Here is an 18,058-nt window from a genome sequence, read left to right as displayed (position 1 = left end):
TCTATTTAGTGTTTTCTTAGCTTTCTCAGTATATTGTTTTTTGGATCAAAACACAATTTGAAGATATCCTTGAGAACTGCTAATTCGTTTGTACGTTTTGAGGACAAGAAACAGCCTTTTTTGGCTCCATATGTTTATGCAAATACTTCAAGCACATCTCAATGCATACCACACAAGACAGTGTGCACACTGTCACCTATAGTCTTCAAGACAGAGTGACCTCCACTCTGATGTCAGATGATAAAAAGGCCACACCTCTCCTGAGCAAAAACGTCTTTTTTTATTTCTCGTTGAAAGGAACTTGGTAGAATATTACAGCAGAACACACATGACTGAAACAGCTGCCATTTCACATAACACAGTACAGGAAGAAGGATGTAGAGTTCAATTTCATGTGTAATATTATATATAGTATATTATATCAATAGAAAAGAGAAAAAAACTATTGCTCCCAGATGTTTCTTTTTTCATATGGCCTTTCTCTGCTGTGTTGAAGTGGGTAAAGTAAAATTCAACGAGAGGTTTACAAAGGAAGTGGGACAATGAAAGTGACATTCCCCAAAGCATGGGAACTTTGTGGCTTTTTTTTATTAGGCTGAGAAGTAAACTTTAAACTTTTTTCCATTGCAATACAGAAATAAAACTTAAAACCGCTCTCAAAAATGGATAAATACCATCATACAGCAATCAGAGTATGCAAAAGAAAAGAACACAAGGCAGCTCCGCGAAAGAGCAGGCATGCAAAAATGATCATATTTTAAAAGGAGCACTAAAGACAAAATGTTGATGGTTGCAGATGTTTATGTTTGCGTCATATGGCAACTGATGTAAAGCCAATTTATGATAAAACATGATTAAAAACGGGTGGACTGAAACGAGGGGACAACTTGATGCTCGGTAAAGTGAACTGGAGTGCTGAGTGTTTGCTGACAAACTACTTCAATGAAGTTGTTTTTCTAGAAATTGCTATAACATACTGTGTTATCAATTTGTTGTACTCTTCTTAATTTCCTCTAAGGAATAAAAGAAATGTTAGGAAAAAAGCAGGTATGAAATATCACCCTGGACAGTTGCATCCAAGTTTAGTGTTTTAAATAAGCCACTTTAGGCAGCATTATCTAATAAATGTCTCATATTTCTAAGACATATTGCAATATATCTCTTTTGAAAAATAATTCTATCTATACTTGATCTTTTAGTAAGTAAATCTCTTCCAGTATATATATTTTTTTCTTTAGGTAAAGCACACCACTGTGGGTTTTTGTTTTCCAAAAGCACCTAATTTCTTACAATCAGACTGAATATTGCTTCAGTCATTAATGGTCTGAGTTCAAGATTAAAGGATCCAAATGGTGCACCCTAAATAAGTCGACAAGGTCAATTCCCTTGAGACTTTAGCTCAAGCCCGACAATATTAAGCTTTAACTCAGAAATTGTGACCAGTGCTGGAGACCTGAGCTCACTGCATCGCCCCTGACAGAAAGGTCACAGGGGTCACACATGGGCCTGCATCATATGAGACATCATCAGTTGCCACAGACGTCTCAACTGCAGCAACTGGCTGACCAGATCTGCACCCAGAACCTCTCGAGAATGATGCACAGGCACAGGTGATGCTGCTATACCCCAAAATATGGATGAAACTTGCCAGTCCTGAGACACAAGCCGCATGTGTGCGGGCCTCGACACATATCAGCGATTGGAACACGAGGTCAGCACCTGAGGGATGCCCATGAGGGAGGGAAGAGAGGGGGATGGAGGGTCATTTGGACTCATTTGGATTTGTCAAGAGAATCCAAATGAGTTGTGTGCTTGTAACAGATCACCTTTAGTGGGAGCGGATATCCTGTAATGCCAAGAATGCCCCCGATAGTTGAGACCGTGGCTCTGGGTGTTGTGGGTGTGTCTGGGCAACCCGTTGCAGGTCACTTGGACAAAACACACACAGCCATGGTGAGTGATGCAGGTGCTCCGTCTCGACCCCCCCACTCTGCACCTGCTGGTTTGAGTTTGTTACATGTTTCACACTTCCCTAGCATCATCTAACAGACTACAGGTCAGCACCAGGTGAGCTCTTACCACTGGATATCAACCAGGAAGTGGGACAGGGTACCTACGGCTGTGTCTTGAGCACTGTCAAACTTAATTTGTTGGGCTACGTGAGGTTATCAAATGGACAATCAATATATATATAGATATATATAGATATATATTTATATATTATTTTTTTTAATCAATGGGGAATCTCATACAAGAGCTGACTACTGCAGTCCGCACTCATTTATCTATAACATCCACCTACACTTTAGAACATTATTCTCTTATATAGACAGTAATTTCGCAGTCAAATATACTTTATGTAACTCCGTTGTTTTAGCATTTTAAAGTTCGAATCGTCATGCACAGAATAGTCGATCCACTCTCTCTTTCTCTGTTTATCTCCAGGCTTTGCATCATGTTGTCAGCTTCATCACTAGTAGCCAGCTCTCCATCAATCGTCGTCCACGTCGTCGCCCTCTGACTCCTCTCCGGCTCTCCTCTCGTACATCTTATCCCTGTGCCGCTCCTGGATCTCTTTCATTTCCTCGGCGTAGCGGCTGAACGCTCCCCCGAACTTACTCCATGCCTTAAACGGGATTGTAATAGAGTTTCTGTAACTGGGCTTCACTTCGCTCACCCGTAAGAAAACTCCGTACTTGTTGGATCCCACGTCAAAGAAGAACCGCTTGGAGTCCACCATGATTGAGGTGCCCTCCGGAAGCTCGCTGTAGCCCCCGGCCCCTCCGCCGCCGGCCAGCTCCTCCTCATCTCCCCCGTAGTCGTCTATTAATTTGGCTAGGGCGTCGCGAAACTCTATTAAGCCCTGGGCCGGGAGTGCGATGGTTTGTCCGGCCTGCAGGCCAGCACCGGGGATGCCACCTACTCCGACTCCAAAACCGGGGCCTCGGTTTACGGTCTGCCGGATCCGGAGAAACCGACCCCGCTGGTTCTCCTTCAGGTCGAGGTAGTATTTTCGGTTCTCCCGCACCAGGAACTCACTCTTCAAGGCCCGTCTAGGCCCGGTGTCATCCCCACCGGATGATTGAGCGATCTGCTCCGGAGTGCTAGGCCCCAGCTGGGCGTAGTGCTCTATGAAATCCCCCAGGTAGTCACGGAACTCTGCCGCAACTGACATAGAGAGGGTCAGCCGACTTTTGGAGCCTCCGGCGCCGACCTCGGCGATTTTGATGAACCGGCCTTTGGCGTTCTGCTTTACATCAAGATAGAAGCGTTTGTTCTGAATGTCCAGCCGCTTCGAGGCCAGCTCCTGGGTCTCCGGCTCCCGCTGGTAGTGCTGAAACCCGCCGCCTCCTCCCCCTCCACCGCCGCTGCTGCCACCGCGCTCACTGCCACTGTCCCCATCCGCCATCTTCGCCACCAGCAGCCCGTTTCTCTGCGTATCTTTGACCCCCACCCCCCCTTGCTCGCCGTGCTCGCAGAGGAAACCGGACGCTGGCTGCTTGCTTCACATTGGCTGCTACAGCTGTCATTTATAACATCAGACGGACAGCTCTCATTTTAATTGGCCAATTCTCCTGTCTGTGTAAAAAAACGTACCAGCCTCTGGATGACATTCGAGCACATATTGTATTTACAGTCCATAATAGGTCTCCACGTCACTAATGAACTCATATTTAATAAATCTACACAGCACAATTTCCCTATTAAGAATTTATTTTAGATGCATTGAGTTGATTAAAGCATACTAGTACTGTTCTCGATACAAACATTGATGTATTCCAACCGGTCATGATATCAATATGCTAAAATATGCTCTTATTAAGTAGTTAATGGTAACTGTACACTGGTGCCTGTGTATTTTGTACATTTTTGGGATGGATGCCCCTGGAAGGACACTCCACACACTGAGTCCCGCCTACTTGTTGGTTTCGTGCGCAAAGACAGCGGCCGTGATCTGGGGTGGGGGATGGGTAAGCTTTGCAAAACTGTTTGTGATTGGTCGAAGCAGATATTCGAAGTAACATCGGAGGTTTTGATTGGGCATTCAGACTCCCACGAGGGGTCGCATGCAAAAGATTTGCAAAAGGGTTTATTGTTTCTTTGCTTTCGGGAGCCGAAATTGTTTGCTATCGACACAGTTCTACAATCAAATAACCGCACGGAAAAATGGTAATTGCGCTTCGGTTACTGCTACATGTGTCATAAAGGACCCTGTTGCATTTTTTCCGTGATTATTGAGCAACTGTAGAAAGTGCTGTTTTAATTTGGAGCTAGTAAAATTCGAACAGAAGGTGTGTGGTTAAAAAGGTTTGCTAAAGAGCTAACTGTCAGCTAACACGTTAGCTTTGACGTTAGCGCTGAAAGTCTTAATTTTGTGGATAATCATCCAAAAGTAACACCGTGATTGTTATCGATGTGTTTTGATGAACCTTATCTTTTGGTTTAAGTCTTAAGATTCCGCCAGCGTTCAAACTTTGATTCATAGTAAAGTGGTGTTTGACTTGGATAGCCTCTTATCGGTGGGTTAGCAACCGTTAGCAAGCTAAGTGTAGCCGTTTGACTGGCTCAGCGGTAGAATAGGTTTGCTGTCTGTCGAGTACAAATCTATGAAATGTGCACAGAGCGGTCTGAATTAAACGTGTGAGTTTTCACTAACATCGGAACATTGTTTCAGATGGGCGTTTTACGTGCAAAAATCTGCAAAGAAACTTGGGTGGTTAAAGCGGCGCGTCTGTTTTCCGTTAGTCGCGGGGATATTAGGAGTAGTCCGCTGACAGTCTCTTGTGTTTTTTTTAAGAATATAGGCTAGAACTTCATGTGCCGGTTTAGGCTCACGTATTTACTGTTTATAGGTTATATTTACAGTGTCAGATCAGTACTATTGGTACTGCTTCTGATATATTATTTTGTTTTCGATTGGCGGGAAAGCAATTTAGTTTAACCGGGCGTCTGCAGTTTTCCATTGTAGCGCCATATGATGTGTTTTGAGTTGGTATTGGTTGTTTTCTTGTGCGGGAATGAAGTCCTGACAACTCAATGTATCTTGTTTGATTTGCATATTTCTTTGTTTGGAAGTGTCTTGGTAGCCTACAGTATACAATTTTGTAGACTGTTTAAAAAAAATCTCTAGTGCACAGAACACTAATATTTGGATTTTGTAGTGTTTGTCTGAACTACTTGCTTTGTATTTTTTTATGTTCCTTGGTTAATGTGCTATCTTGTTTTGCTTCCTAAATTTGTGTGTTCTTCAATAACACTGATGCAGGCAGGAGGCAAAGCTGGGAAGGACAGTGGAAAAGCCAAGGCAAAAGCAGTGTCGCGCTCCCAGAGAGCTGGTCTGCAGGTAGGTTTCTTCTAATATAATACAGATGCTGAGTGTGTCACCTGTCTTGCCCCTTTGTTTGTCTCATTGTATTTATTTATTTTCTGCCAGTTCCCAGTGGGTCGTATCCACAGGCACTTGAAAACTCGTACAACCAGCCATGGTCGCGTAGGAGCTACAGCAGCTGTATACAGCGCAGCTATCCTTGAGTACCTCACTGCTGAAGTAAGCTCTTCCCATTTTGCGTATGCCTGTGTTTTGTAGTGACATGCTGTTATGATTTGTTACTACATTTCTGAAAGTAAGTCTTACTGTGTTTTTATTCCCAGGTACTAGAGTTGGCAGGCAATGCTTCCAAAGACTTGAAGGTGAAGCGTATTACTCCCCGCCATTTGCAGCTGGCCATCCGTGGTGATGAGGAGTTGGACTCTCTTATCAAGGCAACAATTGCTGGAGGAGGTGAGATGACATCACAAATTGAGGAACATGGTTTAAATATCTGATTCATGTTCTGTTTAAAGTTTATGTATGGGGTTTTTGTGTGTTTTTGCTTAATGGTGCATGAATAATGTCAAAGTGTGATGCTGATCCAGGTGTTACACTTACTGATAGTGTGTAGACCTAAGAAACCCTGGCTTGAAACATTTGATTTGACTGATGGCTTTGTTTTCAGGTGTGATTCCCCACATCCACAAATCCCTCATTGGGAAGAAGGGCCAGCAGAAGACTGCATAGATGCCATGTTGACCAGAAATTTTGGGGCTTGGGTTTTGATCGGACCAGGAGTTCACTTTTGTTCTTTTTTATTATTAATATTATAGCGAACGAAGAGTGATTGTTAGACTTTGTGTTGTTGTTATATTTTCCCATATCTAGAAAAAGTACAGAAAACCCCCTTAACAGCAAAACCCTTTGTATGTTATCGTAGAACGTTTGACTGGGGAGTTCATAATCATTTCAAAAGTGACAGTGAATTTGTTTGATTGGCTTGGAACTGTAATGTTTTATACAAAGAAATTGTTAAACCATTTTTTTATATAAAAAAAACTTGTTTCTGTGGTTATTTTCTTGAAGTTACAATATTTACTATAATACAAATTTTTAAGGTAAAACTTTTTTTTGGACAGCATAATGGATAACAAGACAGCTAAATGTGAGATGGTGCTTTGTTTCCTTTTAACTTACTGTAATATTTTGAACTGCACAAGAATAGTGATGTATTAAAAACAATTTTTTTACATCAAACTGAAAATAATTGAAAACTTCTTACAACTCTGCCACAGTGTTTTGTGTTACTGTTCTTGAAAAAGTTCTGCAGAAAAATCGTTTTAAGTTTTTGGAGTTCTGATACATTACCACCAATATATTTATTTTACACTTATTTGTGTCTCATACTCTTCAACAAATACACTGTCGTTGGTCAGCCGTATTGCCATTCTAGTGGTATATACAGAGTAGAACTTTACTGAAATATTGCTTACATACTGGTAAGCACCAAATAACCTTAGGTAAGGACATACGTACATTCTCAACTTGAAATGTATAACCAGTACAAGTTAAATACATTTTAATGTCTAGAGTTTAAACTGACAAAACTCAAGAGACTTTTAAAAGAGAGTTGAGTAGGATATCTTAACTAATGTAACACTTTACTGTATTTTGACTTGGATGCCATGGATATGTTTTTGACTTAATTTCCATTTGGCTATCCAAATCAGAAATGTTATTTCCCTGTATTTATTCTGTGAGCCAGCAGGTGGAGCCACTGCCATTCTTAACATTCCTGCTCTTGTCTGAATTGGATGATTATTAATACCAATACATCCCACAAATAAAAACAGAAATTATAGCTCCACCTCTGCTAATTTGATACAACAGGAAAGAAAATCTGTTTGAAATAAGATATCCAGAAAATTTGTTGGAAGTTATGGTGATGATAGCAAATGGTCTCAAATCATCTAGCTGCACAGTGTCCTAAGACATTTTTTTATTCTCTTTACGAATACGTCTAATACATGTCTTTGTCTTATGATAATATGATGATGTATCTTTGAAAATTGGGTCTTAATTGACTTTAAAATGGAGTTTGTACTTGCGCTGGTCTGCATTAGATGAGGTGTTCAGAGTTCGGGATTTTGTGTAACGTGACCACAATCAAAAATAGGATTTAGGACCGAACCAGTATTTAAGGAGAATGGATGTGGAAACACAAAAAACTTATTCTAAAATATTTGTTTTTATTTATTAGCTCATTGCTAATACTTTGCTGATGACACAGAAACCCTCTGACTGTAAATAAAATAAAAAAACAAGAGGAAAAGAATTGCATCTCATACATTTTACAACACACTGAAATGGAGGAAAAGGGGGGTGTCAATACTAATATATACCAATATATAGTAAAGCATGTTTGGTGAAGAGGAAGTTTCCTATTGAGTTCTCTTTTTATTATTTGGGAAAATACTCAGTATACACTTGCAAAATTCTTGTGAAGATACTGATTTGTAGTTGAGTTTACACACATGAAAGTTTAACTGCTGATAAAAAAAAGAAAAAAAAAATCTGAAATCCTTACATAACCAATGTGAAAAGTTTGTTATTGGGTTCATTCCTAATAAAAATGTCACATCATACACAACCACACATTCATACTGATTGTTTTTGTCCGTGTGAACCCTGCTGCATTGACTCAAAGCGGATGCTGTTGTGTGGGCAGCTCTTGATTTTCAAGTCTTCAAACATCTCGCTTTTCCTCTCACAAGTCCATGAAACAAGTTAATGCTGCTTTGACACTACATACAGAGGGAAACAGTCACATTAACACTCTTTACAGCCCTCTGAATGACTGTGCTTTTCTATGATGTCTATTATATGCTTTCTCAACCTGAACAAGGACATTTTAGCAGCTTTTTGTAGAAACTAAATGTGCCTTATCCCCACAGTTCTGCTATTCAAGGCTGTAATGTCAGCTCTGTTGTGCTGTTTACATTTTATTGTACCTTTATCTGAGGTTATGTCACGAACTGTGGCATTTTTCTGAAGCGAACTATACACTGACATTGATGATGCTGTTTGTGAAAGACTGAACTTCAGCCTTGACAGAAGTCTTTACAGTCCCCCTGAATGCCAATGAAATGAAAAAAAAAAAAGGCTTCATTATTTATGAGTTTTATTCATTGTGTGGTGATGGCCTCTTAATTATCTCTTTCAGGAAATTTGAATGCCATCATGACCCTCTCTTCTACCAGAAATTTCCAAAACTTTTAATGTAATTTTGTAAGTGGTGAGAGCTGAGATTGATTTAGGGTGTTGGAGAAGTTTTCAACTGCCAGGAAGTGTTGATGAATGTAAACTCTAGCATGCATATTCAACCTCTCCTCTCTCATTTGTCTTCTGCAAACTTATTCTCGCAGCATTTCTTCATTATCATAATTAGTTGTCCTTTTCATCTCAACAACACCTCAGCGTCATGCTCGCTTCGTTGTTCCGTTTGCAGTTCAAACTGTCAGTGTCAGAATATCTCTTTATGAGCTGCAAATGATGTCGGGGTGCATGAGTGATGAGGTAGCAGAAGAATGAGCAGCTCTGAGGGTAACAGGAACAAAAAGCTGTGGATTAAAAAAAGAAAAGAAAATCACAGCACGTCTAAAGTTGTGTTTACATGTCTGAGTCAGAGGGGTGATGACTCTCAGAGAAAAAACATGATGTTTCAACTTCCTGGATGGTTACAGTCCAATGCTGAGAATCTTACATTGGCAACTTTGAGACGCTGTTTAGAATGTAAATAAAATCAGAATGCAATGGAAAACTCATAACCCTGTATTTTATTCATAACAGCATAATGAAAACACCACATGAAAAATTGAGAAAATATTTTATTCAATGTTATTTTTTTATTTTATTTATTCATTTATTTATTTCAAACATGCAAAGAAACAAAATAAAACAAAACAAAGCAAAATAAGACAGAAACAAAATAACATTTAAATAAACAGAATCTATCTTCAAGTACGTGTTTGAATATGCATGGTTGAAAAGAAGTACGAAGAAGTATAAACTTATTTAATCCTACCCCTCAAGTGCTTTTACACCTTTATCACTAACTTAATATAAGAATCAAGCTATATATTTTTTCCTAATTTTAGCATTCAACCACAACAAACACATAATGCAGTAGTTGAATTATACACATGTATACATGCATACACAGGACAACAATATGACATTTTGAAAAAAAAAAAAAAAGAATTTAATGGCAACAACACACCTTTAACCACCTAAGACCCAGCTATGGGTTTTCTGTACACATTTGTGGACAAGAGTTTCACAACTTTATACAAAAAGAAAAGAAAACTGTCCACCACAAAGGACATTCCATAAAAAATTTAAAAACTGCATCTGAAAAAACTGTTGCATCATGATGTTTCTAATATAGGCACTTATTTAATAAAAAACAAAAAAAGCTTGTACTTTGCTGACATTTCCTGGGTGTTAGGAGGTTAAAAAGTTGGTACAGGGCCATGTTTACCACAATGTTGCATCCCCCTTTTAAAAATATTTTTTCTAACCTTTACTGAACCAGGAGAAAGCTCTTTGAGATTAAAAATATTTTTTTTGTAATCAGTTTTGGTCCTATTTTTGGCTCTGATATTTTATTAAAAATTCATTGATTTTGGGACAGCTCAGAACAAGAGTATAATTTTTTTTATTTCTTTGCATTTATCTGAGGTCATCATTAAGTACATCCCGAGGGGGAAATTTGTCTAAATTTCTCTTTTTTTATTTTGGATGTAAAAAGCTGGCAAAGTACAAAATACCAAAATAAACCCAGTTTCATGGAAAGACCCATTTTCATTTCTACACTATCAACTTTTGGGAATGGGATCATATTAGGACTCTACCTCTGCTGACCTGTGTGTGTTAATGCCTTTAGAGATTCTGTTCTTAACATCTTGAATGACAGTCACGGAAAAAATTATTAGACCATCAAAAGTAATCAAAACAATACTTATGCGATCAAGTACGAACTCCTGTGTGTATCATGTGACTAAAACAGACAGAAAAGAAAACATGGAATGCCTAAAAGCACTGTTTTTGACAGTACAATGCCATAGATATTTAAGAACTTAAGTTATTTTGGTTATTATCAAGAAAAACATGGAAAATGGGTAGATATCAGCTCTGAAATTAAACTCTTATGAGCTATTTTTGTTGTTATTATATTTGTCCAAACAAATGTACCTTTAGTTGTACCAGGCATTTAAATGAACAAGAAACTGAAGAAAACAATGGGTGGTCTAATTAATTTTTCCGCAACTGTACATTATACAGAGTTCATACAGGTGCTTGAAATCTGTGAAAATGCTTGAATTTCAATGTTGTGTTTTCAAGGTCTGAAAAGTGCAGAATTTTTGTTTAAGTGCTTGAGAGTGCTAGCAATTCGAAGTCTGATGTGATTAATTTATTTTTAACATTAACTCTGCCACATTAGATGGCAAGTCAAAGTTACTTACCGAGAGGTGATACATTTTGAAAAATAAAACTTTGTCGAAAAGAAATTCAGCAGGTGCTTTCAGGCTGACTCCAGGTACATTTTTAGCTTAATCTTTGGCTCGGTGCAAGTGTACTTGAAGAACATCAAGTGGCTTCAATTTTTTGGGATAAAACTTTGTGTTCTCCTTTAATTTCTAAACTTTTTGCTATTATGAAACATAATTATAGATTTATTTTTTTTTTAGCATAATACAACATACATCATTGTGATAAAAATTGAAAAAATAATCATGAATTCCTGTAAATATGTATTTTACCCCAGCAATAAAGTGCTTTGCTGGAAAAAAATTGAAAATGACCTTTAAAAGTTTTTGAACAGTGCTTGAATTTGACCTTGAAAAATGTGTGCAAACCCTGGTTATAGTCACACACATTCAGTATTTGCTTTTCATTCAGTTTTCTGCCACAAATGGGTCTCTTTTTTCAGGAATGAGCTGGAGTCACACAGCCTTTCTAAGTTAGGATCAGTCATGCTGCTTAGATGTACAGGGTGGGGAGGCAAAATTTACAATATTTTGAGGCAGGGATTGAAAGACAGTGTATGACCAGTTAGTTTATTGAAAGTCATGAGAATTTATTTGCCACAAGAAAATTTACATAATAGAAAATGTTTTTATTCTATGTGTCGTCCTCCTTTCTCAATAACTGCCTTCACACGCTTCCTGAAACTTGCGCAAGTGTTCCTCAAATACTGGGGTGACAACTTCTCCCATTCTTCTTTAATAGTATCTTCCAAACTTTCTCGTAATAGTTTTGCTCATAGTCATTCTCTTCTTTACATTATAAACAGTCTTTATGGACACTCCAACTATTTTTGAAATCTCCTTTGGTGTGACGAGTGCATTCAGCAAATCACACACTCTTTGACATTTGCTTTCCTGATTACTCATATGTAAAATGCAAAAGTTTCTGAAAAGGTATGGATAATAGTGTTAGATATGATTATGACATCAATATATGTTTGGTTTCAAAACAACTGACGTAGTGCCTGCTGAGAAAAAACAACTAAATGTTCATTGTAAATTTTGCTTCCCCACCCTGTATGTTCAGAAGTACAGTACAGTAGAGTGATTCTCACAAATGTGGATTGTTTTACGTTTGCTTGCAATATATTCACAACATGAACATGGGTAGTCATCATGGGCAAACAGAAAGTGCCAGACACCCTTATAAACAGAACCCCTGTCCTCTCTGTTTAACATCATCTGGGAAACGCTTAATTAGCATTACATATGACACCAAACCAAACCAAAATCGTACCGCTTTTACAGTTTATTTAAAAAAGAAAACAAAGAGGATAAGAATCACCCTCTGGTCCAGACAAAGCAGGTTATGAAACTGTTGTAAATCCAAGATGCTCTCAGATGAAATAAAGATTTCACTGATCAAATGTGACATGAGATGTATTGTCCACATGAGCATCAGTCTCTGTGGGAACACATGAAAGATAGAGCTGCCTCACATCTTCAAAGAGTCCCGATCATTTGTTTATTCTTACATCTTTCTCTTTCTTTGTCTTTACACAGAGTTTTCTCTTGAGAAGCTCGGCAGTGTGACAGCCAGAGGTCAGCCTTCAGCTCTGATTCTCCTCTCTACTGAACAGGTAACATCTTACAAAACACAGGCTGGGCTTAAATTGTCATCCAGAAATGCCCACTTAGATGTTTTCTGTTGTTTACTGGTATAAAAGGGTTTAGACTGAAATGATTCCTGGAGATAATGCATTGTATGTGAAGGTCACTGTATTAACTTCACATCAGTTACTAAATGTGTTAATTCACACTTGCTTCATTCAATCAGTCATGAAAAACCGGGAAAAATAATGGAATTGAAACTAAAATCTAACCCTCCATACACAGAAAAGCCATGCAATTAATGAAAACATCAGAAGTTTTGGAAAAGTCATGGGAAGTTTTTATTTAAATTATAAGAAAGCTAGAGAAAGATCCTCAGATTTAGAAAAAAAAAAATCAGAAGTAAAAGAGAATGTTGTGTTTTGGCCTGTCTGTTTTTATTCTTCTTGTGCTGTATGTAAAGCTGCTGAATACTTGAATTTCCCTCAGGATAAAGTATCTATCTATCTATCTATCTATCTATCTATCTATCTATCTATCTATCTATCTATCTATCTATCTATCTATCTATCTATCTATCTATCTATCTATCTATCTATCTATCTATCTATCTATCTATCTATCTATCTATCTATCTATCTATCTATCTATCTATCTATCTATCTATCTATCTATCTATCTGTCTGTCTGTCTGTCTGTCTGTCTGTCTGTCTGTCTGTCTGTCTGTCTGTCTGTCTGTCTGTCTGTCTATCTACCTTTCTCTCTCTCTCTCTCTCTCTCTCTCTCTCTCTCTCTCTCTCTCTCTCTCTCTCTCTCTCTCTCTCTCTCTCTCTCTTTCTAGAACCTTCTGCGAAACATTTCATTATAACTTCAGCAGAAGTTAAATGTCGTGTCCCAAGTCTGTGATGTTTCTCATCACCATTCAAGAACAGGTAAATGTTTGTTTCTGATAACCTGTTTGTTTTAATGAAGATTAATATGTTTATATAATATTAGAATAACTACTGTTTAATAACTACAGACAGGCTGCATGAATCAGAAATAAATGCTTGTAAAACCTAGTGAACCTGTTGGCAGTTCACTCAATATGTGTGAATAAACTGTGTATCAGTCTTCCTTAATGGACTATCAAATTTGTGGGAAGGAATGACATAAAACTGCACTGATGTATTAAATATTAATTTAGTGGTCAGTCAGTCTAAAGCTAGACTTTGCAAAAAAAAATTGACCAAAACTAACAGAGGCAGAAACATCTTGAACCTCTTCGTCCAGTGTTCCTACAGTGATTAAAAACCAGGAAAATCATGAAATTTGAAAGTGTATTTTTTCGTGACTGGGATTACTTTGAAATTAAGTGAATGCAGTAAAACAGCAAACCTGTAGGATTTAAACACTGAATCCTCAATCACACACACACACACACACTGGTGGTGGTAAAGTACCTCTGCAGCCTCAGCTACCCTGGGGCAGGCTGATGGAAAAGTGCCAATGGCCTCTCTGACCACCACCACACATTCATTCCTGTGTAAGTGAAACTGGAGGTAAGGTGGGTGAAATGTCTTACCTAAGGGCACAACAGCAGAGAATGACTGGGATGAGATTTGAACCACCAACCCTCTGGCTGTTGGACAACCTGATCTACCTCCTGAGCCACAGCCATCCCAAACAAGAAACAGAAATTCTAAAAAATGAAGAGTTTTCTGCAGGGTTCTAGAAGGGTTTAGGAGTCGTGTTTTGTTTTTATTTGGCTGAAACCAACTGTATTTTGCCTAAATCTTAATCTACATTGTTACAATGTTTAGAAATTAACGGCAAGTTAAATCAAATCTACTAATTTAGGAAATTAATGCACAATTCCACTTCCACGTCCAGGAAATTAAACACTTGTTATTCCAGTTAATTTGCTCCAGATTTACTGTTTCTGAAATTTCTAAAGCTCGTGTTCAAACCAGGGTGAAAAGAAATAGCCGATGAAAATGTGAATATGAAACTAACCAGCAATTCCAGAATGAAAAATGTTGCTCTTTAATTTTCCAAACTATGATAAACTTCACTGCTGTTCAAGTACTTCATATGACAGACCATTGTGGGAATGAAATGATCAATCCTAGAATAATTTTGGAATGGTTTTGTAATTTTGTCTGTAAAAACATTTAAGAACCCTATTAATCATAATTTTTGCTCAGTACAACCTGATAAAAACCTCTACCCTGACAGGATGACAGGTTTTTCCTGCAACCCATTAAAAAGTATCCATCTAAATCTTTCCTACTGTAATGATAAACTGAAGAGTACTGCACCCGTAAAAAGATGATGTTTTTTTTTATTTTTTTATTAAAGCTCTGTAAGGATTAAGTAAAACATAAGTAGTACCTGGGTTTAAAACTGTCTACCTATCCATAAACCTTCAAATCACATGGTTAGAACGTTTTAGGCTCATGTCAAGAGCCTCAGTCTGATCTATTCCTTCCAGATGAGCTGAATTAAGGTTAAAAAAAAAATCTATTGTGCTTCTAAATAAAGCCAGCATCCGTTGGACACATACTAACAGGTGTGACTGTTTGCAGTACGGTGGTGAAACCAGAAGTAATTCCTCGACAGGAATAACTTCGTGATGAGAGGAAACGTAGGCTTCCTTTGATCCTGGATGTAAATAACATGTTAGATCGACGCTGACAGAGAACGTCTTCATACACTCAGAGAGAAGAGCATCCGCAGAGGGTTGTCACTGTCACAATATATCTCTGTCATGTTAAACCCTTTAAACTGTGTAGCTGCAGGTTCAATGCAGGGTGTCACAAAACAGGAGACTGTAAGACTCAACACGTTTATTAGGAGGATGTCTTTGAAAAAACATGAACACTCAATAGTACTTCATCGACCATAAAAAGAAAACAAAATCTAGTTTCGTGGCAATTCTCAGAAGGATTTAAAACAGATTCGCTCAAAGAAAACAAAAAAGCCTAAAAATGAACAAAAGATGAAAGTAAACAATATGACTGAACTAAAAAATACTTCTAACTCTCAAATATGTTACAAAAATCAACAGCCTGCGTAAAACTGTTAACCTTGATTGAGTTTTTGTGCAGTTCATAGTGCAACAATTCATCAACCATCCTTTCACAACTTGTCTACTTCTACAATTCTGTACATCTTCTTTTAACATCCACAAATATGCACTAACAATCAGTTCAGTTCAAACATGTATGGCACAGATGTTGTAGCTTTGTCAAGTCGAGTTTCTCCACAGAGGCACCAGTATGGTATTTGTGGTAAAGGTTTGTAACGGCCAAGTGTTCACTCAGTCTGAATCTTCAACTGGTTTTCTGGCCTTTTTTATACCTGAGTAGGTATCAACAACGGGGAAATGACTAAAATCCATCGACTCGTCCACCTGCTGACCTAAGGGATACTCATGTAACAGTTTCCTTGAATGTCCCTGAATATGTAGGCATTGTTTAGGAGGTTTTTTTTTATCTCCAGTCACCATCCACCATAGGGATTCTTTAGATCAGCACCAGGAAAAGGACCGGCCGACCATTTCAAAGAACAACTTATTTGGCTTCCTGAAGTAGCGGCAAAGTTTCTTGAAAGCCTGAGGGCTTAGCGGTGCATGCGGTCTGCCTTTAGACTCGTCCAGGCACTTGTCATGTCCGGCAGACAGGAGGCAGTAGAAGCCCTTGGTGGTGTTGTAGTAGAAGTTGTTGGGGCTGATTCTAGGAGGCAGGTCTAGAAACCGCTCGGCTTTCCTCAGCTCAGGGAAAGGATCTCGTATGAGCGCATCACCATCCACCACGTGGATCTGCTCCCGTGGAAAGACCGCCAACCAGCGGTCCAGGTGCAGGTGGTAGAGGCTCCTCTGCAATGCCTTGTAACTGGGATCGATGTGGCCTTTGTGGAGCAGGAGTTCCTCTAGGGGTTGGTAGGGCTTGTGACGAGTCAGACGGTTGTGGAGGACCTGGGTGTAGTCGGAGACCAATCTCTCAGCGGGGTCCCGGACGATGAGTAACAAACGGACGGCTGGGTTCATGTCCCACACTCTTGCTGGTGCCTGAGGGGCTGCAAAGTACCCGGGGGTCTTCTCCACAGTCACCTGGCCAGGGAGGGTGAAGGGCATCTGGGTTCGATACCAGGCCAGGCCTCGGCGGTAGTGCTCCTCCACATTAAAGAAGTGCACCTGACAGAAAGAAAGAGGATAAAAAAGTGTTGAAGGTGATCAAGAAAGTGCACACGCCGGACAGACTCTTTCTGATGCAGAGAAGATGAAAACTTATTTAAAAAATTAGGTGTAAGCCTTTTTCATCTAAAAGACATTCTGTTCTTTTCTCTCTGTCCTAATCTTGCCCAGAATGATCTACTTCTTCACCTAGCTTCTCACCTCTGTAGTCTAACCTTAATCTACCCTGATTAGGAGTTCTCTTTGTGCAGCTTCCTCAGGACCAATCTTCATAACCACAACCTGTGTAGAGTCCTGAACTTCGACTGTATGTAAACAGAAATAGTGACAGCTCCTCAAAAGTGAAGCCTAAACATCACAGGTACAGGTCATAAATCCCACCCCCTCGACATTATCCAATGAGACTTCAGCCAAAGTAAAAGCTCATTAACAGATATCAGACACATTTTTCCTAAAGATCATTTCAGTCTTTTTAGGTAACTTTTAACCGTTCCGCTGCCTTCCACATCCACATCCCATAGACGAAGGCAGCGGAATGGGGTCAAACTGACCCCAAGGAATACACAAGAGACCAATTTCCGCTCAGACTGTCAGTTTTCTAATTCCTTAGAATCTTAAAAATATATAGAATACTCTTCAACAGTCAGAACAACAGTTAAGGTAATTTAAGATTGTAACACATTGCTGCTCAAGTTGCTGACTTAAATTTCTGTATCTGCTGTGTCCAACATTATCTGAAGGTCTGAAAATCAAAGTGCAACAGAAACAATGATTAATGTGTACCAGTTTAAAGTCATGTGGTTATAGTTTTAAGAAATGGAGGGGGAGGATACCATTTAGAAAAATATCTGTATTAGTGCGGATAGGACATTAAATAATGGCAAGAGGATTAAAGTGGATTTAAACATGCAACAGCCTGTAAAAACAGATTGCTGTGTACTTGTAACCACTACAAATGATGGAAACTACACCAGCGTTGCAGATAAAGCGCATGAACAGAGTACAACATGAACCCTGACCTTCCAGAAATGGGAAGATTCAGTTAGTTCACAAGCAGCTAAAAAACAGACTGGTAAAAAAGTTACAAAACTAAACTATAAAACTATAGTGTTAAAACTAAAATAACTCATGGTGTAAAATTTCTTTTATTATTCAGGCGCTAACCTTCCAGAGGTACTTTAATAATGTAGGTGGTCCAGGTTATGCTTTAAGTTTTTGTTTCAAAGTTCAGATTTGGTTCTGCTGTATGTTTTATAAATCTATCTCCTGGTAAATGTGAAAATAAAGCAAAAGTTTCAAAAGAAGAATATTATATCTGGTGTGAATTGTGGCTTACAGTATGATAGTAATCTAGGAACACACATGGGTTTATAACCTGTAAATGTATATTCATCAATATGGATTTGCATTTGATTAAAAAGTATGTATTTT

At 38.6% G+C, this 18,058-nt stretch overlaps 3 protein-coding genes across 4 annotated transcripts in view; 1 reads left to right on the top strand and 2 right to left on the bottom strand.

Moving 5' to 3' along the window:
- Positions 1-258: 258 nt before the first annotated feature.
- LOC115425258 (transcriptional activator protein Pur-beta) lies at positions 259-3,435 on the bottom strand. The gene has a single exon (XM_030142661.1). It carries the CDS (start codon positions 3,407-3,409, stop codon positions 2,492-2,494), a length of 918 nt encoding a protein of 305 aa, XP_029998521.1. The 5' UTR covers positions 3,410-3,435; the 3' UTR covers positions 259-2,491.
- A 601-nt stretch (positions 3,436-4,036) lies between these two features.
- Positions 4,037-6,600, top strand: h2az2a (H2A.Z variant histone 2a). Its single transcript, XM_030142662.1, has 5 exons — positions 4,037-4,170; positions 5,267-5,344; positions 5,435-5,548; positions 5,653-5,782; positions 5,997-6,600. Exons 1-5 carry the CDS (start codon positions 4,168-4,170, stop codon positions 6,056-6,058), a joined length of 387 nt encoding a protein of 128 aa, XP_029998522.1. The 5' UTR covers positions 4,037-4,167; the 3' UTR covers positions 6,059-6,600.
- Positions 6,601-15,258: 8,658 nt separating this feature from the next.
- Positions 15,259-18,058, bottom strand: part of hs3st1l2 (heparan sulfate (glucosamine) 3-O-sulfotransferase 1-like 2) — a 30,163-nt gene continuing 27,363 nt past the window's right edge. For both annotated transcript variants that reach the window (XM_030142659.1, XM_030142660.1), the window contains one exon: positions 15,259-16,627. In XM_030142659.1, the coding sequence (XP_029998519.1) occupies positions 15,962-16,627 (666 nt within the window). In that variant the 3' untranslated portion in view covers positions 15,259-15,961. The remainder of the gene's footprint in view (positions 16,628-18,058) is intronic.

Source organism: Sphaeramia orbicularis, chromosome 9 (genome assembly GCF_902148855.1).
Source record: "Sphaeramia orbicularis chromosome 9, fSphaOr1.1, whole genome shotgun sequence".
Lineage (NCBI taxonomy): Eukaryota > Metazoa > Chordata > Actinopteri > Kurtiformes > Apogonidae > Sphaeramia > Sphaeramia orbicularis.
This window is presented reverse-complemented; position numbering and strand designations above follow the sequence as displayed.